Raw genomic sequence first — 17,926 nt, forward strand, 5'->3', positions numbered from 1 at the left:
TCATTCAAGGCACCTCTATGAATGCAGAGGAGTCTCCTGTGTTTTTTGTTTACAGCAGGAGAAGAGCCTCCTGCAAGGTACCTCGAGTCTCCTGCGGTTATATTTAGTGCAGGAGGGGAGACTCATTGAAGCTTGAAGTGTTGGCAGCCAATCAGAACTCTGCACAAGATTGGGAGGAATCGTGGAGGGGCCTCGTCCTTATATATGCAGATTTGGATTTTCTTTAATATCTCAAAACCTAATTAACAGATTTACACCAAATAACAAAAAGGGTGCTTTATGGACCAAGACCTACCTTTCTGCCAACTTTGGTGTAATTCAGTTCAGCGGTTCGGGCTGTGGTGATATTCCGAACCCCTATAGGAATTATTATGGGAAACACACTTTTTTTCAACCCTTTCCTTTTACTCAGCTCCCACGTGACGGATCACCCCGAATCTTTCCATCCACAACTAGAATCACTGAGGAACTTGTTTTGGAAAATTTCATGAAGATTTGTCAATCTGCACCAAAGATATAGGAAAGTAAAAAAGCGCTGTTCCTATGGAAACATGGTTCTAATTATAACTAACTACTTGCGACCACCATATATATATATATTACTTATGTGGGTGGGCTTTTAGGACTGGATAGGATAAAGTAAATGGCTTTTAAGTTTCAGGGGTGAGTGGTGGTAAGAAATAGTAAAGGTTTTTAAGGATTCAGGGAATAATTAATGGTAAAGGATGAAGGGGTGATATATTTTTTATGATTATGGGGTAGGTACAGGTAAGTGGTAGTCAGGGTTTTTTTTAGAGTTGAGGAATGGGTAAGGGTAAGGAGTAGTAAGACACATTTAAGGTTCAGGGATGGGTAGGGTAAGAAGTAGTAAGGGGTATTTAGGGTTCAGAGATGGGTATGTGTAAGGGGTGTAAGTTTTTTTAAGATTTCAGGATTGGGTAAGGGTGAAGGTTAGTAAGGGTTTTTTTAGATTTCAGGGATGTGTAAGGGTAAGGGGTAGTACGATATTTTTATGATTCAGCCATGGGTAATGGTAAGGAGTAGTGATGGATTTTTGGGGGTCAGGGTGGGTAGAAGTAAAGGGCAGTGAGGGTTATTAGGTTTCAGGACCGGTAGGGGTAAGGGATAAAGGTGGTTTAGGGAGCAAGGATGGGTAGGGGTAAAAGTTAGCAAAGGGTTTTTAGGGTCCAGGAGGGGTAGTAGTAGATGGAAGTAATGGGTTTTAAAAAGAGGGTTTGGGTGGGTTACCCAAAAAAGAGGTGGGTTGGAATAGCTCCCCTCCCAAAAAAGTACATAATATTAAAATAAGACATACATTTACCACTTGCAATCACAGGTTTAATTGCTGGAAATTCATTATCTTAAATAACCCTCCCCCACTTTCATAACTAACATTTTCACTTCAACAGTGAAAAGTAAAGCACTAGTCAAAGGATTTGCAACATTTCCTGGATACAAATTTACTTTTTTCTAAGTGTTCTTCCCTCTCTTGTCTGTCCTCTCCTGATTCTTCGTGTACACTTCTATAAAAGTGCTGCAGGAAAGAAAGAGAGATGAGGTGTAGAGAGAATAGAGGTGAAGTGTTCAGGGGAAGGTGAAGTAGAGAAAGAGGTGAGGTTGATGCAGACATAGAGGTAGAGAAGGTAAAGTAGAGCGGGGAAGGTGAGGTAGAGAAAGAGGTGGGGTTGTTGCAGACAGAGTGAGAGAAGATGAAGTATTGAGAGAGTGGTGAGGTAGAGACAGGTGAAGTACAGATAAAGGTGAGAAAGTAAGGTTGAGTTGGAACAGAGGAGGACAGGGAGTATGAAGATAGATTTGAAATGATAGAGAAAAGCAGGTAGATGTTGAAAAAGGGAGGTAGAAGAAAAGAATAAGGCAGTGAGAGGTATGGTGAGGTAGTGATTGAATAATGAGACAAACTGAAAAGTTTGTAAGAAAGAGGGAAGTGGGATATACAGAGATGAGATGTGAGTGAGATCTGAGATAGGTATAAATGAGTCTGAGAGATTTTTAGTAGAGAATGATAAGGGACAGAGAGGTAGAGAGAGATGTGCTTAGAAAATGGCGAGAGACGTGAGGTGACGATAGAGGTTAGGGTAGATTTGAAGTAGATGGAGGAGAGATAAAGAGGTGAGATAGAAACAGAGCAGTGAGATGCAGTGAGGGGGTGGTAGAGAAGAGGGGAGCCCTTAGAATGTGGCCCTTTTTGTAACATTATAGGGTAGCTTACTGTGGGAAAACTATTTGGATACAAAGACTGGTGTACCCAGCCTGAACATAACCAAGCAGTGTCAAACCCAACAGTTTAGGTGTTCCTATAGTCCATGCATAGACCGGCAGAGGTGTTCAGAGAGAATATACGATCCCAGGCAGCACATATAGTCACAAATGAACAAATAACAAAAAGTGGTCCACAGGCTGATAGCCTGCATCTAAACATGGGCAAATCAACTTCTGCAGTTTCAGCATGACAGATGTTATGTATATCGTTAAGCCTAGTCACAGGAAAGGCGATTGAAATGTATTTTATCACCCAGCAAACACAGTTATCAAAGAGGAGTTTATCTTACAATATTGAAAACTATGACATTGAAAGTAGAAACCCCAAAAAAGTAGTATTGATTGTTTGACTGAATTTCAAGTATAGAGCAAAGCCTGCTTGAGTTTGGCAGAGATCCAACTAGAGGTTGGACAGTGAATTGTGCTGAAGAAATAAAAAATAAAAAAGGGTAATTTATGGAAATAGATTCAAAGAATGTTTCTCAGAGCAAACAAACACACGCATTTGCAAAGCTAACCGACCTCACTTTGCCAATGCTTGTAGATATGTGACACAAGAATTGGCACTGCCATTGGAAAAACCAATAGCAGCGTGCAGTCTTCTTCGGTTAGTATTTTGTATACCTCGAAGATGGCTGACCTTTAAGTGTAAATCAAGCATGAATGCTATCTTGGAGGTATAGAAAATAATGTTCCAAGCTGGCAGCCCACCGTTTAGGGTGCCAATGTTTCTGATACAATTTTACAAACATCGGCAAAGCCGATGTTTGTAAAATTGGAGCATTGTTATCTATAGTTCCAAGATGGTGGATAGCCTTTCTTTAGATGCTCTGTGCCTGTCATCTTGGAAGTATCTAAATTAAATGTTCAGCAATCTTGTAAATTTATTTCATACACTTTCAAGATGACATCTATTTTACAAGTTGGCCATATATGCAATTGTACAAGCATTAGCAAAGATAGCAGCAATGGAGGGTATGAAGAGGAAGATGGTGGAAGAGACAAAGATAGAAAGAGAGAGAGAGAGAGAGCGAGCGAGAGAGGTGCAACAGTACTAGGTGTAGACGGTGGAGGGAGAGGGAAGAGCAGGACATGCACTGCTATCGAGTCCTAAAGCTCAAACAGCATAGTAAAATGCAATTACAAAAATATTTCCCCGGTACAAACAATGACAGGATAACAATGAAAACTGAGGAGGAAACATTAGTGCTATAGAGGCTGGGAAAACACAAGAATGGAGCCGAAAGTCAGGGAATTAGGTACAGCAGAGAATTGATATAAACAAGAAATGTATCTAATCATAAGGAAGGGGCAGACACAAAACCCACTCTAAGCATATGTTAAATTATTGGCAAGAATGGGATCTTAAAGTGCGGATGCAATAATGGCTATTTGAAAAAGTCATGAGGAAAATTAAATACATATTTTAACATAAGCCCATCTAACAGGGACAGACTTTCATCTCTTGCTTTTTGTAAATAAATAAATGAGGATGTATTTGCTGTTTCGTCTTTAGATCGTCCCGGAAAACTTCAGTGTTTATAACTTAATACTCGAAATGAGGACCCAGAAGCCATCATTGGTGCAAACAAAGGTATGGTAATGTGTAGTGAAAATCAGTAATTGTATTAATCGCATTTCAGTGGATATATTTTCAGTTTAGAATTGGAAAATATCAAATATCTTTAATGTCTTAAAGCCTTTCTGATCTGTGTGGCTTTTCTGGTTACTGATACTTGCTCAGTAGGAAACTAAACAACTGGATTCATTCTGCACAGAGAGATTATGGTGATGTATGTGAGATGGTGAATATCCCACACTAATTCCCCAATTTTGCGCTCTCTAATTGTTTTGAATGCTCTGCATGGTTTATGCTGTACGGCTGCAGTGCTCCAGATCTGCTCTGCTTCTTCTCGTGCTGTGACACTGAGAGGTATGAGGCTCCTCAAGGAGGGGAAGATGATTAGTCATAGGTCGAGCATTCGAGGCCTCTTGTATATACTTTAGTATATACTTGTATGTGTATGTACTTTGTGGGCTCTGGAGATCATCCTTAGGACTTGTCTGCTTCCGCTTAGGGACTTTTTTCTGTTCAACTGCCTCTGTTTAACTGTCTTGATGAAAAACGACCTGCAGAGGTCAGTAGAATACCAGAATTGCTTTCTGCTGAGGGACTTTCCTTTTTTTAAATATTATACAGCTGCATTCTTGCAGTCCTGCTTTGGCATCATGAGGCGTTGGAGCATGAAGGACAGGTATCGCAGATGGAGGATGTGAACAGCGTGATTAAGGGCTGCCCGTGCCATTGCAACCCACTTGGGAATTACACATTTTTTATTTTATTGACTGTATGGCGACTCACAGAAGGAAAACTGAGGCACTTCAAAAACCAACAGGCCACGCCCACCTGGGCGGGGTGAAAACCTTTGAAATGCCGTGAGCAGAAACTGCCAAATCTTCACTTTGCACGTTGTCCTGAGACCCTGAAGAAGTACGGCAAAGCATGAAACGCGTTGGAAAAGGACTGCAGCATTCTGGCAAGGCACGTCTGCCTTTGGTCATTGCTTTCCTTCATTAAAGATTTAGCACAAGATACGTACCTGTGTGAGGCCCTCTTTCAGCAGGCAACTTTTGGTTCTGATATATATATATATATATATATATATATATATATATATATATATATATATATATATATATATATATATAGCTACATCACTGCGAGCCACGAGCCAGAGAAGCTATAGCGGACGCCTTATTTTCAAATCTTCCAGTAACCGATATAACCCATAATGACAACAAAGATGTTTCAGGTGTCGATCATGACGTGAAAACAATGTTGAAAAACTTGGAGAAACTATTGAAAACAGAACTTACCAAATGGTGGGAGAAAAAAAGCCTGGAGAAATATAAAGAAGTGGGCCGCGTCCCACGTGGTCTTAGAATACTTACTGCATCATCTTTGAAAACCCTAATCCCTTAATGTTAAAAGAATGGGCAAATAATAATCTGGAAGCATCCATGAATATGGTATCAATTTTGACAAAGTATGCAGAGATCGACAGAATTGAGATCCTCAAAAAAATTGAATCACTTAATGAGATATTGGATGCACATGATCAGAAAGACTTTATCAAAAAAAGTCGTGAAGAAATAAAGTCAAGATTAACCAAACACGAAGAAATAATCAAAGCGAGAAAAGTTTGGAAATTCACAAGGGATAAAACCGATTATGAAACAGGAAGGGTATTCACATTTTCAAGAAAATTTGATAATGCTAAAAGACAAGCTTTGACCACCAAAACTACCAGTGGCAACAACTCAATTGAAGGGAGAAACAACACACCAAGTACTGATACAAGCTCTATAAGCAGTAATTGTGATTCTGATGACAGTGCGTCAAATAACCACTTAACAAGGCTCCCAACTGATTACACCCCCTCGGAAGAATTGGGGTTTCTTATAGACGATCGTCGCCACACTCTTCACTCACACGATCCCGAGAAGACAAACGCCGGGAAAACAACATCAGGAGAAAACAAAGGAGAAAAGCCCAGAGGCAGAGGAAGAGGCAGAGGGAGCAGGGGGAGAAAATGGTAACGGCAGAACCAAATCAAACAGCCCCAGACAACACTGTCATCAACCTATCTAACATTGAGTTAACTATAGCAGAACTACAACTACTTTCACTTGGTTTATCATTTTGTCCAGGCAACCAATTCAAATACCCACAAACTAGAGTTGATGTCTTCAAATTCATAAGGAAATTGAAGCTGAAAAAACATTTTAAGTTGAATAAACTGGCGGAAAAATCGGCCACTACCGAAGCTACTAATATTACTGATGAACTGTTCCAAGTTTGCGATATTCCTCTACTCCGTTCTATGCATGCCCTAGCACAAGACGAACCTAATACCATCCAACCAACACAAGAAGATTTGTCAGCAATGGGCATGCAGGGTAATGCAATTGTTCCAACACCATTTCGACCACCGTCATCATTTATCCCCATGATGCCCAGGGATGCTATTGATATCTTCAATGACTGCGTCACAGAAGATCTGAAAAAATTAAATCATAAAACTTTACGCACATACAAACATAGAAAATTCAAAGAATTACAATATTCTCAACTAATGCGTAAACTACAATCACGTGGAGATCTGATTATCAATAGCTCCGACAAAGGTGGTAACATTGTCTTATGGCCACGGCATATGTATATGGAGGAAGCACACAAACATTTGGGAAACAGTGACTGCTATGCCAAAGCAACATTTAATGACTTGAAGAAGACTAAAAAACGAGTATTTAAAGAACTATCTAAATGGAAAAGAATGGGTACTGTTGACAAAACACGAATTTGAATTTCTAAAGAACGACCACCCTATTACTCCAGTACTTTATTTTATCCCAAAAGACAAATCCAGTCCCAGGGAGACCTATAATATCAGCTCAAAAGGGACTCCTGGAGAATATGTCTAAATATGTGGATTTTTTTCTACACGAACATGTGGAAAAATTAGACTCATATATTCGTGATACTAACCATTTTTTATCCAAACTTCAAACCTTTGAATGGCAGCAAGAATATGTTTTTTTGGTCATGGACATCAGTTCCTTATATACCAGCATCGGACACTCTGATGGTATAGGGGCCAATGAATACTTTCTGTCCAAGCGCTCCAGTATGTTTTACCAACACAATATTATGCTACTTGACATGATCAACATATGCCTAACTAACAACTTCTTTATCTTCAACAAAGAGGTGTTCCAACAACTACGCGGGGTGGCAATGGGGGCATGTTTTTCCCCCAGCTACGCGTGTCTCCACGTTGGCTGGTGGGAGGAACATGTCCTCAGAACCACCCACAAGGAGATGTTTGACACTCATGTCATTAGATGGTGGCGTTTTATAGACGATGTGTTGTTATCTGGAGGGGCAGTAAAGAAACAGCTCTAGAATTTGTCAACAAAATAAACGTCAACAATCTAAACTTGAATTTCACGGCAGATATAAATGAGAAATCAACACAATTTTTAGATGTAGAAATTTACATCAGGAACAACTCCATTCACACTAAACTACACAGAAAAAGCACAGCGGGCAATGCCATACTGCATGCTACGAGCTCTCACCCCTATCATCTAATTAAAAGCATCCCATATGGGGAATTCTTGAGGATCAATCGAATATGTAACACAGATGAGGACCTCAAGATTTGTCAATCAGGGGCATTTGAGAGGTTTATCACTCGAGGATACAAAGAAAAGGAACTCCTTAAAGCCATGGATAAAGCCAACACTCGTAGCGACAGTGTAGAAAAAAATGAAGTAATGTGTCTCACAACTAATAAAACTGATTCTGAAAACACCATTAGATTAATTACATCATATAGCCAACAAAACAAACAAATTAAAAAGATTATTTACAAAAATTGGCCCATTGTAAAAACAGATCTCACCATGTCCCTATTGGTGCCCGAACTGCCTAATATTACCTTCAGACGGGCACCCTCAATGAGAGACGCATTAGTAAGATCCAGTCCAGAACTTACTACAAACAGTAGTAACTGGCTAACCATCTCCAAAAGGGGTTTTTACAAATGTAGCTCATGCAGGGCTTGTAAATTTGGGGTCAATACCAACGAGGTTATAGGAATGGTGGAATCTAAACCTATAAAAATCTCCAAAATGCTTACATGCCGCACTGAGTTTGCAGTTTATGTCCTTCAATGTACTTGCAAACTCAGATATGTAGGAAGCACCAAAGTCCAAGTTTTTAATCGGATCCTACAACACCTAAGAGCAATAGTTAACTCGGATCCCAGTTACCCGGTAGCACGACATTTCAAACATGTCCATAACAACAACCTAAACGACTTTAGCTACTTTGTCATAGACATGATACCCAAATCCATCAGAGGGGGAAACAGGGAGAGAAAATTGCGGCAGTTAGAATCCTACTACATCTTGTCCCTAGATTCCAAAATGCCCAATGGTCTGAACAATGGGGAAGAGATGCACCATTTTTTGTAATGCATGTGGCTGTACTTTATCTATATGGAACACACATCATGTTTTATTATTCCTTTGTTTTATATCTGCCTTTTTGTCTTTATTACTATCGTGTATACCATTACTATTTGTTATTTATCGTGTTTTTATTGAATTTTAGATGTGTTTTTATCGAGAGTTTTTACTGGTTTTACCGGTTTTACTCAAGATTTTAACAATCTATTAATGAAATGATCGCCGATGGAAACATGGAGTACTTGTTTAATACATATTATGATTCGTCCACATTTATGTGCATTGACTGTTTTGCAATCTAATCCAAACCTTGGCAACTCAAATTATAATCCTCGAATATGCCACTTGAACTCTAGCACTTAGTTCGTGGCAAATCCATCATTGTGAAGTACACTCCACATCCTCACTAGAGGTTGACTCTTCATGGGCATTATCAGTCCCTTTGTTTATTTCACTTCCCATGTTGCCATCAGGAGAATTATTTAGCAAAACCAACATGCACAATTTTTGAGCTTAGCTTCTCTACATTGATTGATTTTCATATGATTTTAATATGGATATTTTATCAATAGGTTTTTTAACTCATTATCGGTGATGGAATTTAATCCATAATATGTTCTAGCACTTGCACTTTCACTTTGTTTACATATTTATATAATTATTGTAAATTGCGATCTTTGCACAGTTGCCGAGTACTATTATCTTTTTGTACATCATATACAATATGTCAATCAATATTGTGTTATAATGTTTACATTTCGAGATTCAAGCGAATAGCGGCAAATTGTGTCTGTCTTCACTGTTTTCTCACCGATATATAAGCTCTGATTGGCCGCATGCATGTCATGTGATCAAGACAGTTGTATACTGTCGAAACGCGTAATGCTGCTATGCCAGAAACTGCTGACATCCTGAGCAAATAAACTGCACTGAAACTTCGAACACGCTGTGGTCCGTACCTGTTTTGTTCCTGGGACTCCAAGATCAGACGGGATAGTGATACCTTATATATATATATATATATATATATATATATATATATATATATATTTTCACCAAAGGTGTCCAGATCTTCGGAAATGCACTCGACAGCTTGGCTTCCATTCGGATCTTTAATTTCAGCTTTCCCCAGCATGCCAGCATATTTAGTGCCTGACGCGTTTCGAGGTTTTGAATCCTCTTTCTCAAAGGCTGTTTGCAAATGTACATGGCGCATGAAGTGCTCCTTTTCTTTTAATCAGGTGAGCAGCACGTTTTTCATTGGCTAAGTGCAATTTAATTTGATTGGCTAAGTACCTTTACGTTACTGCTGAAATTAAAGATCCGAATGGAAGCCAAGCTGTCGAGTGCATTTCCGAAGATCTGGACACCTTTGGTGAAAATATGTGACGCGGTAGTCCTGCCGTGTGGAAATAGCACCATCTCGAGATTGAAGAGAGGCCGTGGCATGTAACAGGATACACGCTGCTAAGCACAGTGAGGCATGACGAAGAATTCTTTCCCCATCATTGCCGGATTCTACGAAGAATATTAACTTTGTTTTAAAAATACAGGGACGCATGTAACCCACTTAGGAGAATGCAATATCAGTGCCCTTGGGACTACATATCCCGCAGTGCAGCAGTAACGTAAAGGTACTTAGCCAATCAAATTAAATTGCACTTAGCCAATGAAAAACGTGCTGCTCACCTGATTAAAAGAAAAGGAGCACTTCATGCGCCATGTACATTTGCAAACAGCCTTTGAGAAAGAGGATTCAAAACCTCGAAACGCGTCAGGCACTAAATATGCTGGCATGCTGGGGAAAGCTGAAATTAAAGATCCGAATGGAAGCCAAGCTGTCGAGTGCATTTCCGAAGATCTGGACACCTTTGGTGAAAATATGTGACGCGGTAGTCCTGCCGTGTGGAAATAGCACCATCTCGAGATTGAAGAGAGGCCGTGGCATGTAACAGGATACACGCTGCTAAGCACAGTGAGGCATGACGAAGAATTCTTTCCCCATCATTGCCGGATTCTACGAAGAATATTAACTTTGTTTTAAAAATACAGGGACGCATGTAATCCACTTAGGAGAATGCAATATCAGTGCCCTTGGGACTACATATCCCGCAGTGCAGCAGTAACGTAAAGGTACTTAGCCAATCAAATTAAATTGCACTTAGCCAATGAAAAACGTGCTGCTCACCTGATTAAAAGAAAAGGAGCACTTCATGCGCCATGTACATTTGCAAACAGCCTTTGAGAAAGAGGATTCAAAACCTCGAAACGCGTCAGGCACTAAATATGCTGGCATGCTGGGGAAAGCTGAAATTAAAGATCCGAATGGAAGCCAAGCTGTCGAGTGCATTTCCGAAGATCTGGACACCTTTGGTGAAAATATATATATATATATATAAGTATATACATATTTAAGCTGGTTAAAGAAGCACCCAAACAAAACCTGATGAAATGGAAAAGAGATGGTCTCATCCCTAAAGGCGAATACTTATTGTTGTACAATGAATTTCCTGTTACACCTGTCATATACTTTATTCCAAAGATCCACAAAAAGTCTCCCCCATTCCGGGTAGACCTATCATTTCAGCCAATAATGGTCTCCTGGAAAAAATATCTCAGTATGCCCATTTTTACCTCCAAGATTTTGTTGTGGCGTTGCCATCTTACATCAGATATACTGATGACTTCCTCAACAAACTAAACAAAGTACCCTGTCTAAGGATTATATCTTGACACTTTAGACATCATGTCTCTATACACTAGCATTAACCACACTGATGGTTTGAAAGTAGTAGAATATTGTTTGCGAAAAAGACCTATTAACAAGTATAATAACAATGCTATGTTATTGGAGATGATTAGTTGGTGCCTATATAAAAACTATTTTTTTTTTTACAAGGAAGTGTTTCAACAACTAAGGGGTGTGGCTATGGGAGCCTGCTTCTCCCCCAGCTACGCTTGCTTGCACGTGGGGTGGTGGGAGGAGTAGCTTCTCCAGGTGACCCACAAAATCGAATGGGAGGCTCATGTTATTAGTTGGATGCGATACATCGATGGTGTATTTGTAGTTTGGAAAGGTTCTAGTGACAGCGCAGCTACATTTGTTAACTGCATTAATGTCAATGGTGAATTTGGAATTTAATGCACAGATGGCTCAGTATGCTGTTGATTTTTTAGATGTGCACATTCATGTTGTTGATAAGAAATTGAAATCAACCCTGGATCGTAAGAGCACTGCAGCAAACTCGACACTGTATGCCTCTAGTTTCCACCCTAAACATCTCATAAATAGCATTCCTTATGGAGAATTCTTAAGATTGTGGAAGATTTGCAGTACAGATCATGAATTATTGCGATGCCTAAAAGAAACCAAAAAGAGATTTTATGAAAGGGGCTATGTTATTCAAACCATTGAACAAGCTTTAGTCAAAGCCAATAATATCACTAGAGATAGCATGCTGTCAAATAAATTCTACACTAATGACGATACAGGAGATTTGATTACGGCACATGATGATGAGGAGATAGAGACCAGACTTATAACTACGTGTAGTCGACAAGAGAGGCAAATAAGATCTATCATTTACAAACAATGGCCAATTGTTATGACTGATGCAATTTTGGGCTAGTGCCTACCATCTAAACCCACATTATCCAAACCCACATTAATTTTCAGACAGGCTCCTTCGATGAAAAGTGAATTAGTCAAGAGTAGTCCAGAGGTAGTACCCAGGAACTCTAAAACTAATTGGCTCTCCCTTAACCCCTTCGATGCTGCGCAGATTCCGCCGCTGTGCTGACGGAATCTTGCGCGGGTGTGCTCATGACGGAATGGTTCCGTCATGAGCACAGCTCAACCGTGGGTCATGACGGAACCATTCCGTCATGAGCACCGAAGGGGTTAAGAATGGCTCCTATAAATGCAGCTCTTGCAGAGCTTGTCGGTTTGGGGTCAATACATTTGAATATGTTTCTGCTTTCAGTCCCAGATCCATACAATGAATGGCGTGTTGCACTGCAGAATGGAGTTTGAGATATACGTCCTGGTATGCACTTGTGGACTCCGTTACATTGGCAGCACCAAGTTATAGGAGCATTTAAGAATTTTGCAGCACCTGAGGGCAATAGTCAACTCAGATCCTACCTACCCAGTGGTTAGGCTCTTCAAATTAGAACACAACAATGATCTTAGTTGTCTGAAATATTTTGTCATAGGAGTTGTGTCACCCATGAGAAGAGGCGGTGATAGGGAAAAGATGCTTCGCCGTTTGGAGTCCAAGTTAATTTTGGATTTGGATTCCAAATCGCCGAATGGTCTTAACAATGGTGAGGATTCACATAATTTGACACGGTGTCCCATCCCATGTTATTAGATCGCCTTAATTGTATAGGCATCCAGGGGACGGCGCTGAATGGGATTACATCTTACCGGCATGACCAAGAACAACAGGTCTCGACCCACCCTTTCACCTCTCCCGCTAAACCATTAAAATGGGGGTACCCCAGGGTTCGGCCCTGAGCCTGCTCCTTTTTAATGTCTACCTGACACCCCTGGCAGAGCTCATCGCCAAAATGGGGATCAAGGTGACATCCTACGCGGATGACACTCAGCTGCTGTTCACCTTCGGCGGAGTTTCAGCTCCCACCTTTGACCCACTAAAAGAGTGCCTTAAAAACATCTCAGCTTGGATGAACCGCAACTTCTTAAAGCTAAATGCTGACAAGACGGAGGTCTTATTTTTTAACCAAGCTATACCTCCGACAAACTTGTGGTTGCCAGCTGAATTGGGAGATGCTCCCACTCCGAAGGTTCTGCAAGAACTTGGGAGTCAGATGGGACAAAGACCTGTCCCTCGCCACCCACATTCAACTGGTATCTGCGGACTGCTTTGGCAAAATTAAAACCATCAGAAAATGCATTGATTTCTTGCCAGAGTCAGCTCGCAAAACCGTGGTCCATGCTTTAGTCACCTACCACCTCGACTACGCTAATGGTCTGTACATGTGCATGCCAATTGGATTGATCCATAGACTCCAGATTATTCAGAATGCGGCAGCTAGACTGGTCTGTAAGGTCCCGCTCCGCCAACACATCTCGCCCCACCTCAGGCAACTTCATTGGCTGCCGATAGCCAAACGTATCGAATTTAATGCCCTTACGTTTGCCTTCCGAGCGTATCAAGGAAAGGGCCTAACTACCTGAGAAAGAGACTTCGCCCATATCAACAGGACAGATCCCTAAGGTCTAACCACAAACGTTACCTCTCCACCCCCCGTTTTGCGAAGGCATGATTGGGGGGTAGGACATTCGAGGTGGGGACCACCAAGTGCTGGAATAACCTTTCCTCCCACCTGCGCATGATGCAGTCTGAACAGGAATTCAGAAAGGCCTTGAAGACCTGGATCTTTAGTCGTAATGACTAGATATGCGCACTCCTCTACCTTGGGTACTGTCTGTATAAGCACCGGGACACCCCATTTGGGGTAGCTGTGCGCTTTATAAATGTCTTTATTATTATTATTATTGTTTGTGAATTTTCACTATTGTCATCTTACATCAGTCACCATTAATCTATTTTAGAATCGTTATCAAAGCTATTATGTCTATTAGACATCTAGATGTAATTCTGCTACATGACATAGGTTTCTATTAGTCAATATAGAAACCTGTATATCTCCTGTATTGACAACAATCAAGAAGAACGTTTCCCTTGTATGCTTTTATATGAATTTACACTACTATGCACTCAGCACTTTGTGTCAATTCCTGGCACTTTATTCCAATCAGCACTTTAATCACTGTTCTCTAATATTTGATATTTGATGTTTGAAGATTTTATTTATGTATTTATACTGCTATTTATACAACTGCTCTTAATCATCTGTTATATGCAACGTTTAGAAAATGATCTATCCAGCTTTGTGCTTTTTACTGGTCACCAATGTCAAATGGAATATATAGTAATATTTATATCAATAGCATCATCCTGTAATTATCTTGATGCTACTTTACTCCAAATCAAATTATATGTCCACAGTAGTACACAGTTGACTTAATGCATTTATGCTTTTATTATGGTGCTACATGGTTACATAGCCTCTGTAGGTAATTGGAGCAAATTCCATATTTTTTATATATTTTTTATTTGACTAGTTTATTTATATCAGGTGTCTCCAACTAGTCGATCGTGAGCTACCAGTAACTCACAGAAACCTTCAGAGAGGCTCCCAGCCTTGAGTTCATTTAAGTGTTGCATTTTCCTTTTTAACTTAAGGAAAGGCTATGTTTATTTTACATTATCGGGCCGAAGATAGCAGAGGATGATAATGAGCAGTGCTCACTCCTATTTATAGCCCATGTGGGTACAAAGGTTCAGAACTGAAGCACTGAGATAGTTAACTCTTAAATAAAAGGAGAACATAATTATACTTCTGAATGCTTGTAAATGAGAGAAAGTTAAAATGACCATTCATTTTAATTTTCTTCCTCTTCAAAGTTACACATTTGCAAACAGCAGGCATCTTGCTCACAGTTGCTGGTAGACACAGTGCAATATTTGTAACTAAAAAATGCAGTCATTTTCTTTTAAATGGGAGAAATGTAAAGTTTAGAAAATGTTTCTATGAAACATTGTCCTAATGTTTTTCTCTATTTTAAACTAAGCCAAATTAAATCCAAATGTTTTATGAAGCATGTTTCTTCACTTGTCATTCTTCACATTTAAACACATGACTGTACTTCATGTTCTAAATATGGCATCATGTTAAGAGGTCACTGGGAGTAATATGCCTGCTGTTTGTAAAGACACTATGACATGGGAGAAAATTAAAATGAGTTTTATGTAATGCATATAAATATAAAGTTAACCCTTCAGTTGAATTTTCTCCCATATCAAAGTGTTGTGTTTACACACAGCACCCATCATGCGCCCAGTGGCTGGTAGACACGCAGCCATATTTATAACTAAATTCCACTGTTTTTTTTAAATGGCTGTATTTTTCAAAGTGCAGATAAATGTTCCATCAAGTGCAGAAAAATGTTCCTTATTATGAACATTTCTGCTGAATTTTTTCTGCACTTTTTCTCCCATATAAAAAAAAGGGTAGTATGTTTGTGTTGTACATTTAACAGTGTCACATATAGCGAAAGGTATGTCCTGTGCCACAAATACATACGACACAGGCTCTCAGTCATCCATACACATTCATCCCATTCATTCATACACTTGTTCATACAGCCCCACATCTCATGCACTCACTGACGCACAAGGCAGCCCTATCATAGTACCCCTAGTCACTGTATTTTATTCAAACCCCAGTAACGGGTGCCATGGACATTAGGTTTAAAGTAAATGAAGCTGGGCGAGGGGGTGTCTGGTAACAATGTGTGAGTTACATGGCCCTCAGTAGCTCATAGTGATTTTCACTGATCAGAAGTAGCTCTTGTTACAGAAAAGTTGGAGACCACTGATTTATATTATCAACCGATAATTATATGCATCAGATGAGCACAGTGGGGCAGTCTGTCTTTAATGGCCATGCTTAACGTCTATTACATGGTGTTTTTGTTAGTTTAAGTATTAGAATGCAAATCACTATATGTGATCATGGCCACATGTGGTGGCCGAAATGTGTCGTATCGACATGCTTGTTTGAATCAATCTTTTCAGCACATAAACTTGGAGCACATGCCCTTTTCGATGTAAGGAGTTCATCTGGGATCGTCTAACATATATCTACATTTATATATATATATATATATATATTCTCCAAACTCTTCTTGTGTGTATACCGCTACCACCTAATCGGCAGCCGCGTCGCCTCTGGGGACCCCAACAAGAGCGGGTCCGTGCAATTTTCGACTGTTCCTCTCCAAGCAAGGATCATGACGCCGTGTGCAGTTGGAAAATGTATTTATTCAGCCACTATCGAACGCGTTTTGGCTGCAAAGCAGCCTTGCTAATATATATTTCTGTTTTAAGAGAGCATTATCCTGTCTAAAACTGAAACTAGAGTGAGGGGAAACCAAATGGAAACACTGTTTCCTTCTGTACAAAGCTCTAACAGCCGTCACTGCAAAGAAAATTCAGAAAATGAAGCAACAGGTGTGTTATGGGAGCAAGATACAAAGTATCTAGCCACGCCCCGCAAGCCATCAACAGAAGGCAAGTGACCACTGAGGAAAAAGCATCCTGCAAGATAGGTACAAAGTAATGCATTGCGCCAGAAATGGCTGTGCAGTTTACGAGTGCCTGTGGCAGCGAAAAGACATACACGGGCCCTAGGAGCCCAAAAACAAAGCACGCTTTTGTTGTTTATTAAACCAGGTAATGTGACTAGAATTTGGAATTCGCTACCTCCAAACCTTCAAAATTAACCTTAAAACACTTCTCTTCCAAAGACTTTTTTCTCAATAACCCTCCTCGCCAAGCTCCCTACCAGACATACGCCCTCACATTTAATGGCCTGACCCTGACTGTTACATGACACCCTCGAGAGCTATAATTTTTCCACTTCAGCTCTGTAAATATGTCATATGCATTTATGTAACTCTAAGAGCCTTAACTTTCCAAAATATGTCATTTGTATTTCATATGTAATATGCAAATGTATAACATGCACCATGAGTAACCGTAGTAGGTAAACACCTTGTCACCTACTACCTTGTTAATCTAAATTTCCCATGCAACATTATTTCGCTCTATTGTAAAGTGCTCTGACACCTCTGGGTAATGCCCGCGCTGTATAGAAATGAATAAATAAATAAAAATGAATAAATAAACCTAGATTTTCCAACTCACATGGCGCTACAATATAGGCTCCTGTCACATGGTCACCTGATGAGGAGCCAATATTACAAGGTGTCCGTCAATGTGAGTTGAAAATCCCTGTAGAGAGCGTTTCCAACTCACATTATGGGGCCGATTCCAATCCTGGAAAAAGGCCGTACGAATCGTCGAACGGAGCGTTTCCTCCGTACGACTCTTACAGAAAGCCTATTTCCGTACGAATCGTGCAAAAGACCGTACGGGTAAAAAAAAACTACGATTCTGATCCGGAACAGCCTGTACGCGACGTCCGGACGTATTCAGGCAGCGGTTTCCGGCCCAGCAAGTACGATTCGTCCCTACGTCACTCCGTACGGCTCTTTTTTTACGGGAGTCAAACACAGCCGGAAAAGCAGAGTACGACGCGAACCGCTACGCAACAGAGCCCCGGTACGCGACGTACACGCCATGAACCCCGTCGTACGTGTCATCCCGGTCCTCTTGGCCTACGACCTGGTGCACCGCACCCGACGCACATGCCGCAGAAGGTGAGAACAACACCCAGGGGCCAGGGGGGGTGAGGGGCAGGAAACAAACCCCATACTCAAAGTCAAATCTATAATATGGAGGCCATACATTACCGCCAGGGTCTGGTCACTTGGGGGGGCGTAGCCAGCATACCCTGCGTACCGCAGCAACGGAAGTGAACGTGTACTGTGGGTTGCACACGTACCCCTACGGCATCAGTAGAACAGTCATACGGACAGTACACACGCAATGAATGCGTGGGTACGGTGCATACCACACGTACCCCTACGGCAAAGTAGAACAGTGATACGGAC

At 40.6% G+C, this 17,926-nt stretch overlaps 1 protein-coding gene across 1 annotated transcript in view; it reads left to right on the forward strand.

Annotated features, from left to right (window-relative positions):
- LOC146871999 (tyrosine-protein phosphatase non-receptor type 22-like) overlaps positions 1 to 17,926 on the forward strand; it is a gene marked incomplete at its 5' end in the record, with an annotated part of 539,519 nt that overhangs the window by 234,114 nt on the left and 287,479 nt on the right. Inside the window, one exon of the mRNA XM_085650221.1 lies at positions 3,797 to 3,874. Within this exon, the coding sequence (XP_085506347.1) occupies positions 3,797 to 3,874 (78 nt within the window). The remainder of the gene's footprint in view (positions 1 to 3,796; positions 3,875 to 17,926) is intronic.

Source organism: Triturus cristatus, chromosome 1_1 (assembly GCF_964204655.1).
Source record: "Triturus cristatus chromosome 1_1, aTriCri1.1, whole genome shotgun sequence".
Lineage (NCBI taxonomy): Eukaryota > Metazoa > Chordata > Amphibia > Caudata > Salamandridae > Triturus > Triturus cristatus.